The sequence below is a fragment of the Acartia tonsa genome, chromosome 4 (genome assembly GCF_053477335.1).
Source record: "Acartia tonsa isolate MP-2025a chromosome 4, ASM5347733v1, whole genome shotgun sequence".
Classification (NCBI taxonomy): Eukaryota; Metazoa; Arthropoda; class Copepoda; order Calanoida; family Acartiidae; genus Acartia; species Acartia tonsa.
In genome coordinates this window covers 23,686,357-23,707,625 of record NC_137263.1, presented here as the reverse complement: position 1 = coordinate 23,707,625, position 21,269 = coordinate 23,686,357, and the positions used below count along the sequence as shown (strand labels likewise).

The 21,269-nt window shown below is 32.5% G+C and overlaps 1 protein-coding gene across 1 annotated transcript in view; it reads right to left on the bottom strand.

The window, feature by feature from the left end:
* The window catches only part of LOC145315399 (uncharacterized), a 36,985-nt gene that overhangs the window by 3,662 nt on the left and 12,054 nt on the right, over positions 1-21,269 (bottom strand). Inside the window, exon 3 of the mRNA XM_080155382.1 lies at positions 2,806-2,868. Coding sequence (XP_080011508.1) covers positions 2,806-2,868 — 63 coding nt within the window. The remainder of the gene's footprint in view (positions 1-2,805; positions 2,869-21,269) is intronic.

The window sequence follows — 21,269 nt, the reverse complement described above, 5'->3', positions numbered from 1 at the left end:
TATGCTAATTTCAACTATTTTATAAAATTTCCTACAGTTTTAACCCAACGAATGAGAGAACGTTAGTAGAGTGGCATTGCTACAAAAAATCTCTTGTTCTTCTAAAACTCCGGAACCCAAAATTTTCTTATTCCTTATCTAACTTTGGGGACTTTTTTTTTGTTCCAACTAACAATGATTAAACCTTTTAACAATATTTTTAATCAACAAACGGGGTATTTTTGTTTATTATCATTGGGGATTTGTATGAATTTATCGTTCATTGTTTTATCCCTTCATGTCCCTGGTATACATACATATATTTTGTTTTATGATTACTAATGCGCCAATATTAAAGAAAAAGTGTGCTACATTTATGCAGAACACATAGTTATCTTCTAAAGAATGTAACATTGTACATTTCAGGGATCTAAAGGGATAAGACAATGGCTGATAAATTGATGTACATCCCAAATGATAAAACACAAAAATACTACTTTGTAGATTACAATTAGGGGTTGAAATGTTTGGACATTCTACTTAATGAACCTACCAATCATAATCCATAAAAGTCCCCAAAATTTTTGAACCAAAACTCTAGGGACTATTGTATTTAACAACCAATGTCCCCTCCCTCCCTGTATATATTTATATTGAACATACTAGAACATTGTTTCTTACAAGTAGCGCAGCAATTAAACAAAACTTATTTTCAATAAAAAAGAATACTGAACTGAAGCATGGTAGAGTAAAGAAAATTTTAGTAAGGTTTTAAGAACAGATTTATTCATATAACATTTTCGTTAGCTACGCCCCTAGATGCATCTAAGGGCAATTAGGTGGGGGCGGGAAGATGAAACCCTCCATTTTCAATATAAGTTTAAAAAGAAAAATTGGGGATGTTTTTTTTCTGGGGTTGATTTATCTTGTGGAGTGTGGAGATACCCTTCTCCAAAATAGTTATAAACCTTCCATTGGCTTAAAAGAAGCTTCACTGTAAATGAGGTTTAGCGGTTAGCGAGATCTTTCGCTACAGACAAAAAAAGCTTACTTCTTATTAGGACAACTATGTAATAGGATTTGGTAGCAGGAACAAATTCCCATAGTAGCTTCACTACTACAAATAAGTATTGTATATGCATATTTTGAAGATAGAATACTAATACTTTTCTTTTATATTCGTTTTATCTTTTTTACGACGTTTTCTTTTGTTTTACAGCATAATTTCTCTTGGGAGGGAGGGGACATTGGGCTGCTTAACACACTAGTCCTTAAAGTTTTATAATAACGTTTTCTTATTCGTTATTGAATTTTGGTTGGTTGCTTCATTATGTTTCAACAACTAATTAATCTCTACGGGAGGGGTAATTTGTGTATCATCATTGGGGATTTTCATCAATTTATCGGCCATTGTCTTATCCCTTTAGTTCCTTGTAATTTCTTACAAAACACATTTGAGTTTGTAATATAAAGAGGCAATGAATTTATTAATACTTGGTTCTTACACCAGATTAGCATGCACTATAATAAACTTGAAACTTGTAGCTGGCTAAAGTAATAAAGATCCCTCCTCACATCAAACCACTTTAACTTAATCCCCTCCTCTCCTACTGGAAGTATGAACTGACCAATAAATGATGTTTATATTAGCAACCTGAATTGACGATAATATTTCCACTGTCAAAATATCCACGTATATTCTATATCCATTAAAGAGGCCATTTGTATAAAAATGTCTGTTTTATTGAATTTTGATTGGTTGGTTCATTAAGTTGGAACACAGGAATAGTGTCTGACTGATTATGACGTAATAAAAAAAATTAGCCAATGAGAGGTCGTTATTGACCAATAGTAAAATTTATGGTGGCTAATTTTTTTTGTTACGTCATAATCAGTCAGACACTATTACTGTGTTCATTAAGTTGAGTGTATAAACGTTTCAATCACTCATTGTAATCCACAAATGAGGTAATTTTGTGTATTATCATTAGTTAATCGGCCATTGTCTTATCACTTTATGCATGTAACAGGTAACTATCACTATTTGATATCTTTACATCAATAGCATTCTAATTAACAATACTTAATCCTAATTTTGCCCGTCCTTCTGTCAGTAACTTCTGATATATAAGATGGATACACAAAATCCAAACCCCCCAAAAATAATATATTGAATATCGCAAAATTATCTGAATAAATTTGGAATTTAAAATCCTCAAAATCTGATGACAAAGTTTTATAAGATAATAATATTCTAACAATAAAGTAATCGAGTAGCTGCGCTCCAAATAATACGATCAATGATAAAATCTGATTTCCATCGAGTCACAAATGCAAAAAAATGTGTCTTAACGAGAACATTTATTATTATAATTATAACAAAAATAACTTTATAAATAGTGATCTGAAAATTGTTACTTTCTAAATACTTAAGTAACAAGATGTCTGTATGTCCACTTATATCTTTTCCGTTCGTTATACAATTTTCAGGAAAGCTTTAACGGAAGGTTTTAAGTTATTTTAACGTCTCTCATAACGACAAAAACGAAGCTTTAAAAAGTAGTGCTTTACCAAAAAGAGTCTGTTAAGCACTTAAACCCCATCCCCATATTTTTGAGAATTTTTCCTTGTCTTACTCCTACAGGGGTCCCTAACTCTACTAGCTGGCTTGCCGTTGCCAGTACCCAATTTAACCTAATCTGACTTACAGTTTTAAAAAAGCGAAAACTACCCTCATTTTGAAATCTATTTTAAGGAGTGCGCGAGGGGGGGGGGGGTTCTGTGCTCAACAAGGAGCTTTAAGTGAAAGCACCAAAAAAAACTTACTTCTTCTTCTGGATTGGTTGCTGGTTCAAAATCTTCCTTTGTCATAGAATTAACCAGTTTCTCCTAAAATAAAAAAAAAATATTGAAAAGAATATTTTTGACCAATAGTAGAGGTGACATAATACATAAATGTGAAACTATCCTATTTTAGCGCTTTTACTCATGGGGCGTGCATAGGGGGGGTGTATGGAATAGCAGCACTCCCTGAAAATTTAAGTTTGCAGGCCTATCCTTTCCTTTTTTCATAAACTCATGATTCACAACGTATTGGTTAAACCTTACACACGCCTATGCTTTAGTCCATATAGTACTTTATGGGCTATAGACTAAGAGAAATATGTTTATCGCCCCATAAATAGTCTAAAACCAACATAAAACCTAAACAAAGACCTTGCTTCTTCATATTATAGCTTTTTCACATATCAAAATCTATGCACCTTTCTAAAGTCGGCAAAGTTTTATAATAATGTTTTCTTATTCGTTGGCTGAACAACTTTGGAGACTTTAGTGAATTTTGTTTGGTTGGTTCATAAAGTTGATTATTCAAACCTTTTTAACCACTAATTTTAGTCTACAAAAGGGGTAATTTTGATTATCATCATTTGGGATGTACATCAATTTAACGGCCATTGTCTTATCCCTGTAGATCCCTGGTTTATAGCAGCTATATTCAGCCAAATTACAAAACTCACAAAATTTTATTTTTGGGAGATAATAAATTTTGGTTAACAAAGATTAAACGCACAAGAAGAGGTAGAAAAGTTTTGTTTTAAAAGTTGTTTTTATTTGGTAAACTTTAAACTTTACTCTTTGTCTGACGGATGTGTTTACATTTGGAACTATAAAACTATTTCAACTTTGGAATCTAATATATTGCTATAGCCACAGCTACTCTAGAATTTGAAACTTTAAAACTAGTTTAACTTTGGAATCTAATATACTACTATAGGCATAGCTACTCTAGAATTTGGAACTATAAAACTATTTTAACTTTAGAATCTAATATATTGCTCTAGCCACAACTATTCTAGAATTTGGAACTATAAAACTATTTTAACTTTATAATCTAATATATTGCTATAGTCATAGCTACTCTAGAATTGTTCGGTCGGTAGATCGTTAATAACTAATTTATTATTACTTGGATATTACACCAAATTATAGGGTACTATAATAAAGTGAAACTTGTTGTTTTCCAATCAACCCTCTTTCCCCATCCCTTTCACTCCTACTAGAAGAACGAACAGATTAACAAATGATGTTCATGTTAGCAACCTAAATTGACTACAATTTTTCCTCACATACATGGACGTACTTATATAGCAGGATTTGCTAATTGAGATGTTTGGCTTATCACACTGTACAAAATCATCTTAGAACTCATCACTTTAAAAAGCAAGTTAATATTTTTACATTTTAAAAACCAAAATTTCAATTGTGCTTAATTGGTACAAAAATCAATCACTTTTAAAGTCGATAATATGTCCAAAATTGCGATCTTTTTCCGTTCCGAACAGACGCATAGACATGCACTAGATGTAAAAAGCTTCGCTTTTACAAAAGTAGTTTTACTAGATTAAAAATTGTAATTCTTGGCTGATCTAAAAAGTGCAAACCCTAAAGTATATTTTCAATTTTGTAATATTTTACATCAAATTGCATCATTCACCTTATATCATAACAGGGATCAGGAATAGGATAATGTACAATAATCTTATCTTACCCCAATTCATTTGTATGGGGAAAGAATTTAAAACTTTTTCTTTAAAAAACTATAATTAAAAGGGGGGGGGGGGGGGGGCGGTCGACTTCTCCCCTAACTACAGCAAAAGAATGGACTGTAGATTAATTTTAACCAAAATTGTTAATATTCCATGCCTATTAATAAGTTTAATTTGAATATCTTAAAATAAATGATCCCCCACTTCCCTCCTTCTCAAAGCCCGAGCTCTCTCCTGCATAAAAATGGATGCAAAATATACGTGGATATTATGACAGGGGAAGCTTACTTACATGGGACTCAATTATTGGTCACTTCGTTGATCCAGTAGGAGCAGAGGGAGTGGGGTAAAGGGGGTGGAAGCGGGAGAACCATTATTTTAGCCCACCACGTGTTTCAGTTTATTAGAGAACATGAAAACCTGTTGTAAGATCCAAGTAATAAAACATCCATTTTTATAAAAATCTATAATTCACATCACGCAAAAATTTGTGTCCAATATTTGTGCTGGTTTATACTTGAAGTAAAGCCAACATTTTTATATTATATCACAGGGATCTAAAGGGATAAGACTTTGGCCGATAAATTGATGTGCATTCCCAATGATGATAACAAAATTACCCCGTCTTTAGATTACAAATATTGTTTATAACGTTTGGACACTTAACTTAATGAACAAACCAATCCAAATTTAATAAATGTCCCCAAAGTTGTCAAGCCAACGAATAAGAAAAGTTATTATAAGAGTAATAAACAGCCTAATATACAGGAAGGGAGGTGATATTAAGCTATTTATTGTATTAGTCCCCAAAATTTAATAATAATGTTTTTTTTGTATTTCTTGGCTTAAAAACTTTGGTAACTTTTATCGAATTTTGATTGGTTGATCTATTAAGTTAAATGTCCAACCATTTTAACCAATAATTGTAATCTGCAAAAAGGCAAACTTTGTGTATCATTATTGGGGATGTAATATATCGGCCATTGTCTTATCCCTTTAGATCCCTGTAATTTATAACTCTTTACAACACTGTAAAATGTATTTCCATACATCAAACTTTTAATTTTAAGTGAAGAGGATACTTCTATAGCCCTTGAGGCTTCAGACCAGAAAACGTTTGACCTATTACAAGTTTTAAAAGGCTAATAGCAAACCTTAGAATCATGAAAATATCAGTAGACATCATTATTTGGTTTGAGTCAGTATTAAAGTAAAGCAATAAAGGAAGAAGGGGTTAAATAATGGAATACCCCACCCAGAGAACCCTTTGCCGACATTCATTTGGGTCTTTGAATATCAGCCAATAGCATCACAAATATTAATACAGCCAAGTTGCTACTAAAGAGCAGAAAGCAATTTGCTAGCAGACGATAAAAGTCCCCAACACTGGATCCAGGTAGTTGTCTGGGTTATACATATATGCTTAATATATTTATGAAATCAATACCAATCGCCAATTGCTCAACTGGATTATCTGTAAAGTTTAATATATTGAACTCTACGGTGTATTTGGAATGGATGTATTATTACTTGAATCTTTAAAAGGATTTTCATGTAAACTTGCGTCGGGCTAAAATACCTATACCCCCTATTTACCCATTTACCCCTTTCCCTCCCCTCCTACTGGATAAAAGAAGTGACCAATAAGAGAGTTCCATGTTAGTAATCTAAATTTACGAAATTTTTTTCTCGTATTTATTCGAATCCGGTGGATAGGAACCGGTTCCATCCATACGAAAAAACTATGTCTAGCATCGTATTATATCCAGCTTTCTACGAATATAAAAATGGATAATCATAAGATTAAAACCAGTTTTTTTAGCCGGTGCCTTCTGCACCTCGGGGCTAAAAAAACTAGTTTTAATCTTATAATTGTACATTCTATATCCGCAGAAAGCCGTTTATAATACGAAGCGAGAAATAACTATTTCCTGTCATAATATCCACGTATATTCTACATATATCCAATGTATTGGTTATATTATTGTAGTAAAAATTTCCTATACGGGAAGAATGTTGACAGTGTAGGATTGCAACATTTTGGTCAAACCTTTCAAAAACAGAAAAAAATGAGACATTTGCTCAGAATTTGGGATTTTATGAAAAAATCAATAAATAGGTTTTACAACAAAAAAACAAACTTCTTAATACAAAAAAATAAAAATGTCTTACATTTTTTACAATCTGGCTATTTTTAACATGTAAATAGATTCTAAAGTGGAATAAAGTATGGTAGTCTGTAGCTTCAAATTTCAAAACCTACTGAAGCTTAACATAGGTACGAGGATGGTTTTAAGCTATATTTCTTTTAGATTTAAATTTAGGAATGATTTCTAGACATTTATCTGCCCTTGGAATTAAAGGTCTATGAGCTAAGGCACATCCGCTGATAAGATTAATATAGATATTGATAATTTGACTAATATTAGACTTTATATTACTGTATATGTTTTACTATCGACTATGCCTCTAGAGGCCTCAAGTTTTGTTTGTAAAAGAAAAAGAAAAAATATTTTTAGTGTGTATTTTTTCCAGAGGCGATTTTATTTGGAGTGTAGTGGTAACCTTCCCTGAAATAGTAATAGAACTTCCCTTGACAAAGAAAGAAGCTTCACTGTAAAGAAAAACCTAAATGGTACGGACAGAAAAACACACAGTCTTAAACAAGGACTTCCTGTTAGTTTTTATAAAAAGTATTATATGGTCCAAAAAAACGTCATTGCGCATATTAGAACACAAAAAAATGATTGTTTAAATTGGCCTGACAAAACTAAATATCAGTGCCAAAAAGAAGCATAATCTATAACATATGATAACTTTGTTGATGATAATAATTTCTAATTTGTGTCAATATTATTGAGTTATCATATTCTTCCTGTATTATTAGGATATATGATTCTGATGCTGCCGTCAGAGGTGACATTTTCTCCTTTGTTTATTAAGATTAATAATGAAATAAAGATGCCGTAAGGTGTAGATATAAATATAAAATTTTATGAGTAAGCTGCAGTTATAAGTATTTTTGAAACTATGAGAATAGTAAAGTATATTTTGAATCAAATTGGATACAGTGTACACTAAAATAAATTTAGGATATTAATAAGCTGCCGATTGAGTTCCACATACAAGGCTATGTGACGAAGAAGCTGCCGTGCGAGATCAGATATAAGAATAAATATCATTCTTCAAATGATATTTTATGTATGACCTTCTGTTCTTGGTGATATACAGTATACATGTCTGGATTTCGATAAAAAGATATTTATTTACACTTAATTTTTTTTTAATAATTAACCATTTACAAAATTAATGAATGTAAATGACAGAGCTCAGAACTAAAAGTCGAAATATGAGGCTTCTTCGTGACGCTGCGAGGCTCCCTGCCCAAGTACATGACAAGCTATTGCAACTAATTCTAAATTGAATTTGAATCCATTCTAATCTGAAGAAATTGGCAATGAAAAAAAATAGTATTGAAATATAGTTAATTCCTTTAAAAATTGCCATTCCGTTAACGGCAGCCTCTTACAGGCACTGCAACAATCTTTTGTCATTCATACAAAACTTACAAATAAAATATATAAGTTTTAAAAAACCTGCAAACAATAATGCTTTATTTGAATATGCTATTTAAAATTAAAACCAATTATAAAGGCAAATTTATATGACTCAAATGTACAATAACTAGCTTTACTAATGGTTTCGCCCCAATATATATGCCCAAATTTATTTTATTTTGCAGATTTAGGTTGGTTAATCCTTTAATTGTATGCCTTTTGTCCGTAAGTTTTAGTTTTGTATGTTAATAGACAAAATAAAGATTTTTTTTTTAAATACACCAAAAAGTATAAAAGCATCTTTTTCAATATTTTCAGAAAGTTACATTCCCATATAAACAACCCCTTAAATAGTGGATGTAAATATTCATTTATTTCCCTGGTATCTCATTTATATCCCTGGTATGATTTTAGAAGATTTTTAATTTTTTTGGAAGATTTTTGAATTTTTATTAATTATTAAAAGACACTTGATATCAGGGATATAAATGATCATAGCCGGGAAATAAATGAAAATTAAAAACCAAAATTAAACCACATTTTAGCATAAAAAATGAGTTTTTTGTTTAAATGAGAATGGTATTCCTGTCCAGTTTTTTGTTTAGGAATGAATATTTCTTACCCTCGTGAATAAATGATGACCTATCGGTCCATCATTTATTCCCTCGGGTAAGAAATATTCATTCCTAAACAAAAAACTGGACAGGAATACCCCATTTTAGATTTATTGTATAAATACTAAATATTCCTATTAAGATATTTTGTATTGAGCCTTTTCTTTATTAGATATCAACAATAAGATTATAAATGAAAGAATAATGCAAATTGTTAGACTTATTTATCAGTTTATTAAGTTCTAATCCTTATAATAACGTAAAAGGATATCTGTCTGTCTGTCTGCCTGTACCAAAGGATCTCGCTATCTATTAAACTGATATGGTTCTCCTTTACAATGGGTCAAGAGAAGGTTTATAGCTATTTTGGAGGAGGGTACCACCACCCTCTCAAGAAAAATCACCGAAAATCCAAAAGAATATAACTAGCACCGCCTGGCGAATATATTAGGTGAACAGCGGATCTTACAATATATTGAAGAAAAAAAAACTTTTACGTGCCCATAGAGGCCTCTTGGGTCGTAGCCGCTACTACATTTATAAAGAAAAATAACAATAGGATAGATAAATCATAAATAATGTGAAGATATAATAAACCAGCCTCAATAACATGTTTGTATATCTTGAGATGTTATTGTTAAACTTTTAAAGTTTCTAATTTAAAACATAATTAAATGAATATCTCAAACTTTAATAACTTATATCTTATATAAATATACATAACTTTAAAAGGGTGTTCAGTGCATCCAAATAAGAAAAGTTATAATAATAGCTAATCTAAGCTAAGGAGGCTTTTTCTATACCTAAGGTCGGTCCATTCATCCGTAACGAATAGCTCTTTTCATTAATTTAGACCTGTTAGAATTGCCCTTGAACAGTTTTAGTTAGCATAGTAACTCCATAATTGTTATCACAAAGTCCGTACGTCCATTTAAAACATGCCAATTTTTTACTTTTTGACAACAAATTTTGTATGATATAATTACCCTATTCAACTGGGGGGAAAGTAGACAGATCCAAGTTATTTAATTATGGTTACATGATCAGTGTTTATAAGGTTAGGTATTTATATTAATAATAACATTTTATTCAATTTCCTTCAAAATATAAAAACTGGTAAATGGAGAAAGTCACTCAAAAATCAGATACATTACGTCATAAAAATGAGTGATTATCCACCTTTTTTTCAGAAGTTTTCTTTCCCACTTCTCTTCTCATCTCCCTCATTTTTTTGACGTCACATGTATGATTTTTGAGTGACTTTCTTCATTTACAAAAATTGTGCAAATTATTTAAGCAACTATTTGAAAGGTTTCCACGATTCCTTTTGTCTTTAACTTGGGGCAAAGTAGACAGATCCTCAAATTCAACCCTGCATAACAATAATCGACCTTTGTCCTTGTACAAATTTAAGAGGTTTTAAAAGATGTCCTTTAAGTACGTTTGTTCTTCAGGACCTTGTCCTTTGTCCTTTAGTTTGTATGTCCTTTAGGAGATTTGTCGATGTACTGACAGATCCTAGTTGGTTTATTAATCTTAAAACGAAGGACTTAGAATCATGGATCATATGGTTCTTTGTTTAATAACAATCTTGCAAGTTTGATGGAACATATCTTTTGTATGGTTAGAGGGGCTATGTTGTATCTTATCTTACCAAAAGTTTGTGAACTTTAGCTTTGTTGAAAAGTTGTTCATATTGTCTAGTCCCTTAACTAATGTAGGTCCTCACTTAAAGCAGCAAAACTTTTTAATGAAGTTTTATAATTTAGTCTTAAATAATGGATACAGAAGAGGACGAATTATTAAGGCCTTGTAAAAATTAAAAACCTTAGTTTTTTCCTATATATTATTCATTGATTTGTATTTATTTATTATTTTTGAAATGTTGACCTTATCTGTTAAATGAAGCATTCTATAAAAAATGACGTCATACTGGGCTACCATTGGCCAATTAAAATGTATTCTGGCCTGCCATTGATAATTTGATCTGTGTATCTGCTTGTGTGACGTCATTTTTTATAAAGAGCTTCTGCTCAATTTACAAAAAAAACTTTGGATCCACATCATTTGTTAAGATAGTTTGTTCTAATTTTCATCTTTTACAGAAAAGAAAGAAAAGTGTTCATACAAGTATGCTAAAATTTGGAATAGTTATGTACACAATACTCTAGTGCTTTCAATCAATACATTATTTTTGGACCGAAATTACCCCCCCCCCCCCCCCCCCAACCCCACTATTTTGAATTTAAAAAAACATATATAAACTCCTTGGAGGGGCTCAAACCCAACTAGCAGGTACTATTCCTTCGGGGTTCTTTCCACCTTTACCCTAACTTAAAATAGGCCTTAAAAATTCTTTTTCGTCTGTATTCGTCAATATACGTTTTTATATTATCCAAAATACTTTAGTACTTCTACTTTAGTTAATGTTAAAATTTACAGAAAGTAAATAAAATAAGAATTCCCCTCTTTCATACTCTTTACCCCATTCCCCCCCCTCCTCTAGTGTGAACAAACTGACCAATAAACGAGTTCCTTGTTAGTATCCAAAATTGACGATAATTTTTCCCCCAGTCAATATATCCAATTTTCATTATTTTAAAATTATGCATATTTAGAAACACTGAGACTTTAGAGAAGCATTTGATACTATTTGACATACTCCTTTATACCTAACTATAGCATGAGTACGAGCCTTAACCACCTAAGTTCAAACTCCCACCTTTTTAAAAGCGAAGCTTTTCTATAATTAGGGTCGGTCAGTCCGTCCGTACGTCTGAGACAGATTAGGCAAGTTAGAATTACCCTATCGATTTCAAACTTTGCATGGTGATTCCTGTAGTAGTTAGTTATGATTTAGAAAGCGTAGCAACTCTATAATCATTACCAAAATGTCCGTACGTCCATTTTAAACATGTTGATTTTTTACTTTTTATATGATCTAATTATCCGATTGTTCTGATTTTTGGTATACTGATTCTTGGGACAACAAAGTACAATATTATAAGCAAAGCATCTCTATAATGAAGTCCTAAAAATGTAAGTATGTCCATAAACATTATCCTGTATAAAGATTAAAGAATTTTTTTTCAACAAATTTACGCACAATTTTTTGCTTTGACTCTTATTCATTTACATTCTGATTATTCAGTTCTGGCACAATACAAGTGTTAATGTCTGTTTGTCCTACCGTTTCGGAGCTCCGCTTTTATGGATGTTGTCATCCTTGTTTTAAATTTATTCTCTGAAACTTAAGCAAACGTTAGACAATAAAAATAATTAATAAAAATCTTGAAACAAGGGAGTTCTTTTCACAGTGAATATGTGTACATTTTGAATTTAATCTAACACAGCCGAAGAACAATAAATTAAAGAGAACTTTAATTTTGGACAAAGTTACATAGTATTCTAACTAATATAATTTAATCAAGTAGTGTAATAGTTTAAGATAAACTAGCGGCTGCGTTCCTAGCATCTAGGGACTCTTTATTCGTTGGGAAAGCTATGCAGGAAATGAAAATAGCAAAAAACAATCCTGAGACTTAATAATGATAGCCTAAAACCATCCCAGGACTTATGTGAAGCTTCCCTTAAAAAGGGAACTTAATCGGTTCAGTAGTTATCAAAATTTTAAGCTTCAACAAAAAAGTAAAGCTATAAAAAAGTCTTTATCTTAAAAGAAAAGAAATTAAATCATTATAATTTTATTAGAACTGTAAGTACTATTCAGTTTGAGATTACATGACAAATATCAAGTCCTGGGCTAATAGAAAGAAATGGAGCACGGGGGAATCTTTGCCCTGTATTAATGCAGGGAGGGAGGGGACATTGGGCTGTTCATTACACTAGTCCCCAAAGTTTTGAACATGAATAAGAATGTTCAGATCAGGGAAATGGTATATGATCTGGGACTGGTCCCCAAAGTCTTTTAATTACGCTTTCTTATTTGTTTGCTTAGCAACTTTGGGGACTTTAAGTTTATTTTGATTGGTTAGTTCTTTGATTTGATTGTCCAAACATTTTAACCACTAATTGTAATCTAAAGAAGGGATAATTTTGTGTGTTATCATTAGGGATGTACATAAATTTATCATTTATTGTCTTATCCTTTTAAATCCGTGGTAATAAAGGCTCTACAACAAATTTTGTAGTATAGATAATCTATTGAAAATATTGGAATATCTATATCTTTACCTGACTTCCCAAACCATCTCCCTGCAAAGCTAACCTGCAGTCGGGAATTTGAAATAATGATCATAGAACAGAGCTTTTATTCTCTTCTGTAAACCTGTTGTAAACGAAACTACTCAATAATTGATCCTTACTTTAAAGCTATGGTTTGTTCAAAGTTATATAATTTGAAAATGATTTTCTTTTTCAACCATTTTAATTTTGCCTAATAGTAAGATTTTTAAGGATGTTTTTTTACAGGTTTATGTAAGTAGACACAATTTCCTTTGAATATATTGACAAAACATATTATATAAAGTAGTAATGCTTTTTTTTTATCTGGACTTAAGATCTCAATAACTATTGAACCGATCGGGTTTTCCATCTCTTTAAATAGGTTCGTTGTTGGTTTTAGGATGTCAAAATAAATCCCATGGATACTAAGGGCGTATCCATTGATCTATAAAAATTAAAAGAAACTTACTGCTTTAGTACATCCTCAAAATTGATCAGCCCCACTGATCTATCTGTCCCCCGAACCTTTCTTGCCCCCACGCCCTTTCTACAGTGGCTACTACACTTTTACCCAATACAAAAAAATAAAATTTGTGACGCAAACGTCAGGAATGTAAAGTATTAAGATTAAAAATATCGGATCTACTGCAGTTCACGGTAAAATATTGCTGTTAACGAATATTGCCAAAAAAAACTATGAATCCAAGATCCAATGATTCACAGGGAAAGCTTTACTGAAGAAAAAACGCGTAAAATAGGCCTTTTTCGCGCATTTCTCTGCACTGCGAGATAATTATGCATTATTGATTTATGGCTATTCCAATTTATTTGTAGACCTTCTTATGCCGCTTAAAACAGTGTGCGGGCATGATATTTACGTTCAGCCGTTTGGTAGCTAGCAGCCTTAAAAATTCATAGATTTTTGGCAATATTCATTACCAGCAATATTTTACCGTGAACTGCAGTAGATCTAAAATGTCTTGTAAATGGGGATTCTAAGAACGATTAAGCACTACGATAATAGTGCAGAATATTTACAACCCTTGAAATGTAAGTTTACATTTATTATATTCTTTTTGTTTAAAGTTTAAAATAATATTTGATTTCTTAATTGTTGTATATTTGATACTAGTTACTGCATCCCTAGCATCTAGGGGAGGACAGGGTAGATCAGGTAAATAGCCCAAATCCACTAAAGGTTATTAAAAAGCTTTCCTGAAAATAAGTATATTCCGAGACCTTAAGCTTAAGACAAAAAAACATACTACTTTATATAATAGGATGTTTTGTTTAATAGTTTGCTAAGCTTCATTTTTATATGATATAGCTATAATTATTCTCAGTACTTTTTTCGTACGGGGTGAAAGTCACTCAAAAGATCAGCATATGACGTCATAAAAATGAGCGACTATCCATCTCTTATTTAAGGGTTTTCTTTTCCACTTCTCCTCTGATCTCCCTCATTTTTATGACGTCACATGCTGAGTTTTTGAGCCCCTTTCATCCCACGTACCTTTTTTCAATTTATTTGAGGTCATACCTTATATTTGCCATCCCTTATCCCTGCTTCAAGTTGAATAGTTGTCCGATACAGAAAGCAAAGGATTCCTGGAGCTTAAGGTCAAGCCCAGAAGTGAGGAAGGCAAATAGAAACTGGAAACAATGTTTTACTTTTAATGCATCAACTTTTTTTTATTTTGTTGTCCAAGACAATTTTGCCGACATTTATTAGGTTAAGTTTTTCTCAATAATGAATATGAAACACTGATTGATCATTATAAATTAATATTACATGAATATTAAGAGAGTTTGGTACATAACTTTCTCGTTTAGCTTAAAAACCAATTAGTATCTTGTTTCATTAGAACCGGTTCTCAGGCATACTGAAAAATCATGTATAGCATCGTATTACAGACAATTTTCCATGAATATCAAAACAAAATCACAATTTTGAAATATTTTGATATCTGCCAAAAGCTGTCTATAATACGATGCGATGAATAACTATTTAAGGTTTTTAAAGAGCGTTTTCACCGAATTTGGAAATCAACGCCATTTAACTAAAAAAATTTAAAATCAAACTAACCTTATATTTACATTAAATATTTGTTATAATGAAATTGGCTAAATAACGTAATGATATTTAATTGTCTTTGAATTTTATCAAAATAATGAATAAACGATAAAAATTTGTAGAATGAATCAAGACAGTTACTGGTTCAGGAATGAAAGAAGTATGGAAAGTAAAAATATTAGATTTATTAAATGTTATATTATAAGTATTTTATGTAAAGTTGTGTGTAACCGTTTAGTCAAATGCGCTTATTAAGTCAAACTGTTTATCAAATATTATCAAAATATAGAAAATGATTTATTTCTTTTTATGAAACTTTTAAATGCTCTAATTTTACTTAATCAAATGGTTAGTAAACATTTTTTTGTTGATACAATATCTCTTATTTCCTGATTCCAGACTGACTTTCTGGTGCCATCTGCCATCTGTCCTTCTGGCATGGTCCTGCAGGTTGTACCACACCACACCACTCATCAATAAAGATTTCCAATACAATAACAACCAAGTTTCAAGAAAGGTTTAAATTTAGTCTCGGAACAAGAAAATATTGTTTTGATTCTGAACTAGAATTAATATCCAAAATTTAGCGATGACGTGTCTACTGTGTCTACGGACGTACATCGTATTCAGCTGCGTATTTGACCAGGGAGAGAGTGGACATTGGGCTGTTTATTGCACTAGTCCCCAAAGTTAAATAAAAATGTTTTCTTTTTCGTTGACTTGATAACTTGGGGACTTTTATTGAATTTTAATTGGATAAGTTAAGTGTCCAACCGTGTTAACCACTAATTTAAATCTACAATAGGGGTAATTTGTGTATCATGGATGTACATCAATTTATTGGGTATTGTCTTTAGATCCCTGGCATTTGACATAACTTCATAAACATTATTTTCTCGTATTCATTCGAATCCGGTGAATAGAAACCGGTTCTCATCCATACGAAAAAACTATGTCTGACATCGTATTATATCCAGCTTTCTACGAATATAAAAATGTACTGTACATCATAAGATTAAAATCAGATTTATTTGCCCGTGCGGTCGGCACTTCGGGGCTAGAAAATTGGTTTTAATCATATAATTGTACATTCTATATCCGCGGAAAGCTGTTTATAATACGATGCTAGAAATAACTATTCTGTTAAACAAGGAAAATTATCTCCAGAAGTAGCACAAATGGATATTGAATAAACATGTATATTATGATATGGGAAAAGTGTCATCAATTTAAGTTGATAACATTAAACTAATTTTTTGGTCAGTTTGTTCATCAGAAGAAGGCAAGGGGGAAGGGTGTTTAGCCCGCTGTGAGTTTCGTTTTATTCAAAACATATCCCATTAATGGGTCAAACAAACTTTAGTAAATGTAAAAAAGATTCGCCTTTGATATGATATTAGGTTAAAACATTCAGAAATATGCTGAGAAATCACGTTAATACAAGTATTGAATATGAATAAGAATGTTCAGATCAGGGAAAGGGGTATAACCAAGGAGGGAGGGGGTATTGGACTGTTTATTACAATAGTCCCCAAAGTTATATGATTGGCTCTATCACTGAAAAGTTACCTAAGGTTGACGAGGAATGGTAACTGGTCACACAAGGAAGGAGAGGTCACAAAACCTGAAAACCACACCAACAGAGTTCTAAAATTGGCAAAAGAACTCCCAGAACTATCACTGCCAACAGACAAGCTCATCAACAAGCAAAGGGGTGAGTGTAATTTTATTAGTATCATAAAAACAAAAGATGAGCTGAACAAATATCAGTTTAAGCTCACTCCATCAAATGACAGCACCATTCATGTCTACACAGACGGGTCAAAAACCAAATCAGGTAGTGGTTTTGGCTACACAACCAAAGGTATCAATATCAAACAACAGGGATACAGGCACCTAGGTAAGATTGCCACAGTGTTCCAAGCGGAAATCCTGGCAATGGAAGCTGCGGCACAACATCTACTAGAAATCAACCCCATAGGTAAAAATATTAAAGTACATATTGACAGCCAGGCAGCTATCAAAGCTGCAAGTAAGTATATAGTGGACAGCACCTGCGTGGCGAGAGCCAAACAGGCACTAAACAGACTAGGTAAGAAAAATATGGTGGAACTTATCTGGATCCCAGCACATGTAGGTCACAAAGGTAATGAAATTGCGGATCGCCTAGCCAAGCTTGGCTCCGCAATGAACAACAAACAGGTAATCTATCCAGAACCACATGCACCCATTCCTATATCATACATCAATGGTATAATCAAAGAATGGGCCGACAGGGCTCATCAACAGAAGTGGATGAGTCCTGCTGACCCAAGATTCTGCAGACAAACACGAATGTTTCTGAAAGAAGCCAGAAACAATGTCTGGAAACTCATCCAGAACAAAAACAGGACTTTTGTCATGTATGCATGCCAGATCCTGACTGGCCACGCCAACACTAATAAACACTTATTTAGAATGAACCTGGTAGACAACCCAGGCTGTCAACAGTGTGGATTCCATGAGGAAACCATCGAACACCTCATCGGCTACTGCCCCAGATACAACAAGCTCAGGCTGGAGCTATTTGGTAACAACACCATACGGACCAAAGACTTCCATACCTTGAGTCTTAAGCACATATTGAAATTTATAAAAAAAACAGGAAAATTTAGAGTTTAAAACCACAAGTTTAGAGAAACATATATTATAGGTGGACATGGAACATCATGTCACAACAAGAGAAGGCTAACATATACTATTTAGGTTAGTTAGCCAAGAACAGTGGTAACAAAGCAGATGGGTCTGTGGACAAGTGCGTAGCACAAGTTTGGTCCCTGCCTTGGACAAGATGGCGAAGCCGCCCAAGTTCCTGAGGCCTGCTACATTCTGATACCTGATACCTGATATATGATAATGTTTTCTTTCGTTGACTTAACAACTTTGGGGACTTTATTAAATTAAGTTGAGAGTTTAAACGTTTCAACCACTAATTGTAATATATTGGGAATGTACATCAATTTATTGGCCATTGTCTTATCCCTTTAGATCCCTGACATCTGACATAATTTGAAAAATATTATTTTACGTCAAAAAGAAGCAAATATGTCCATAAGTAGCACAAATGAATATATAATAAACGTATTTGAAGTTGCTCCAATAACTTGTTTCCTTTTCATTATTAGCTTGACAATCTCAAGCAACAATTGGATAAAGGATATATTATTACTTGGATGTTACACCCAGGGATAAGGGATAGGAAACCTGGCCATAAATTAGGTCTCGGCCTGGTTTTGAAAGGGATCATGCAACTTTTACCATTTGCCTAATTTAATGACCTTACTGGCGGACGGCTCATATTGGCTACCGCTCTAAACCAATAGTGTTCTGTGATTTGGGCTTGTTTTGTATCAACCAATCACCAATTGGCGGAGCCAATTGGTGATTGGTTGATACAAAACAAGCCCAAATCACAGATGGCGGAAATTTTACAAGCAGACAATTCTAGAAAAAATAATGATTTCGTCTGCTACGAAAAAATAAATATAAATGGTGTTAGATCACATTAGTTTAATTATTAAATCTGCTTAGAGTTAAACATTAAAAAAGGGCCACATAGAAAAAACAAAAATAACGGGATTATTTTTTTGGAAAGAAGGTAGCTACGAATTTTCATTTGGTAGTTTATAAATTAGATGTTGTATTTTGAATTTTAAAAATTTAGTACGGAGTTGATACAACACCTTCACCCTAATTTTTGTACAATACAACACAGTACAGATATATCATTACATTATATCCAGTATAGTATCCAAAGAACTTGATAGAATGTTGCCCAAGTGCATATTTATTTATTTATTTTGAATTTTAATTAGCAATGAAATTTTCAAATAAAATTTTTACTCATTAATAAAAATGCAAATAATACAAACTAAAATCTGTCTGAGGGAAACCCAACGATAGCTTTCTGACAGTTCAAATTACCAAAGTAAAAGATAAAAAATTTTGGGAGAGAAAAAACTTCATTTTAACAAAAGCCATTAATATATAGGTTTATAAAAAGTTATGTTTTTTACTTTAAACTAGCTACCTGAATTTGATTCTATACTTTATCTACACACACACACACAGCTTTTTCATTAGCATTTTATACGAACCACTGCGCTATCCCAAAACTGGTTTATTAGGCTAGAAATAGGCCTAGGCTTGAAATAGGCCTGAAATAATATTTTCCTACGTTTCCCATCCCTTATCCCTGGTTACACCAGATTTTCATGTTCTGTAATAAAGTGAAACATACAACAGGCTAAAATAACATTTCCCCCCTTTTACCACCGTATGAACAAACAGACCAATGAATGAGTTCCATGTTAGCAAGCTAAATTGACTACAATTTCTCCCCTGTCATAATATCCACGTTTATTCTAAATACATCAATATTGCAATGGGTCAAACTTTAGTAAAATTCAGAAAAGATCCGCCTTTATGGAAAAAAGATATTGGGTTAAAACATTAATATGCTGAGAAATCAAGTTAATACAAGTATTGAATATGAATGAGAATGTTTAGATCAGAGAAAAGGGTATGCCCAGGGAGGAAGGGGACATTGGGCTATTTTTACACCAGTCCCCAAAGTCTTATAATAACGTTTTCTTATTTGTTGACTTAACAACCTTGGAAACTTTTAATAAATTTTGATTATTAAGTTCATTTAATTGAGTGTCCAAACGTTTCAACCACCAATTGTAATGTGGAGAATGAGTAATTTTGTGTATCATCATTTGGAATGTACATTTATTTATTAGCTATTGTCTTATCCCTTTAGATCCCTGGGTATGACAACTAAAAAATCTTTAGACAATTTATAACAAATTCATAATAAAATAATTTTATTGAACAATTATACATTAGACGCATTCAAATGAATATTTTTTTTTCAATTGATATATCCTTGTCCCTGATTAATTTATTGGAATGTTGAATGAGCCCACCCAAGGGAAAATCTTGAATATGGAAAATATGGATTCATATATAGACCGCCATGGGAAAGGGTTAGAAAAAAAGTTCAAACATGCAAAATAGATATATTTTTACTCTTGGATGTTACATTAGATTTTCATGTTCTCTTATAAAGTAAAAGTCGCAGTGGGCTAAAATTACAATACCCCCATCCCATCCCCTCTTACTGGATGAACGAATTGACAAATAAATGAGTTCCATGTCAGCAACCTAATTTTACGACAATTTTCCCCTGTAATAATATCCACCCACGTATATTCTATATCCATTGATTCAAATAGTGTTCTAAAAGCTTATCTCGCTCTGTCGCAATGGTTGATATATAAATTAGTAAGGTTTTTTGGGTATATTCCCTTTCATGTCAACGCCACTTAAGGGGCGATTCGTCGTATTTTGAAAATAGCTTTTGATGGGTTATTTAAGTTTAGGTTAGGTTATATTGGGTTAGGTGATTGCCCCGAAGGGTTAAGGCAAATGACCCCGCAGGGTTAGAGCTGTTACACTTTTTGTAACACCCCTACAAATTTTTAGATGATACCACAACCGAGGGCGCAGAAAAGATATTGTCTAAAATGTCTAAAAGTGAATAATACAGTATTGTTGATAATACGTTGTTTTAGTTATATTGTCAGTAAATTGATACAGAGCCCCCTGCAGGGGCTATAAATAGGAGAAAGCTACTTTGAAAATACGAAGAAACGCACCTTAAGGGGCGTTGCAATGACCATTTTTTTATTTGTCTGGGAACAAAATCTTGCTAACAAAAGTATATTGTTATTCTTAAAAGATATAAATTAAGCGCTCAGTCTGAATATTGGATTATTGGACAAAATGAGTTATATCTCTTAATAACAAGATATACCTAAATATAAATTATTCTCAGGGCTCGGCAACCGCGACTAAGCCTCAAATTTAAACCCGATTGATGCTTTGAAATTTGTTTGGAAAGAGAGATTGACATATATGGGCCAGGTTTAGACTTCCATAAGGTTTTTTTTTTAATTGTAAAAGGTTGATTTTCGTTAGAGAAAGCCTAAGATGTCACGTGTGACGTCATAAAAATACGTCTAAAAGGGAAGGATGAGAGGAGAAGTGGGATAGGAAACCCCCAAAAAGAGATGAATATTTATGACGTCACACGTGACATTTTTGGCTTTCTCTTCCCTGAGGCTTACAGGCGGCTGACGCGCAACTGCCGAGCCCTGATTATTCTTCCTAACAAGGCTCTGAAATATAATTTATTCTACCGTATGAATGTCTTATTCTGTCAAGGAGATTCAAGCTTTTTTTTTGGGGGGGGGGGGCAGAGATGGGG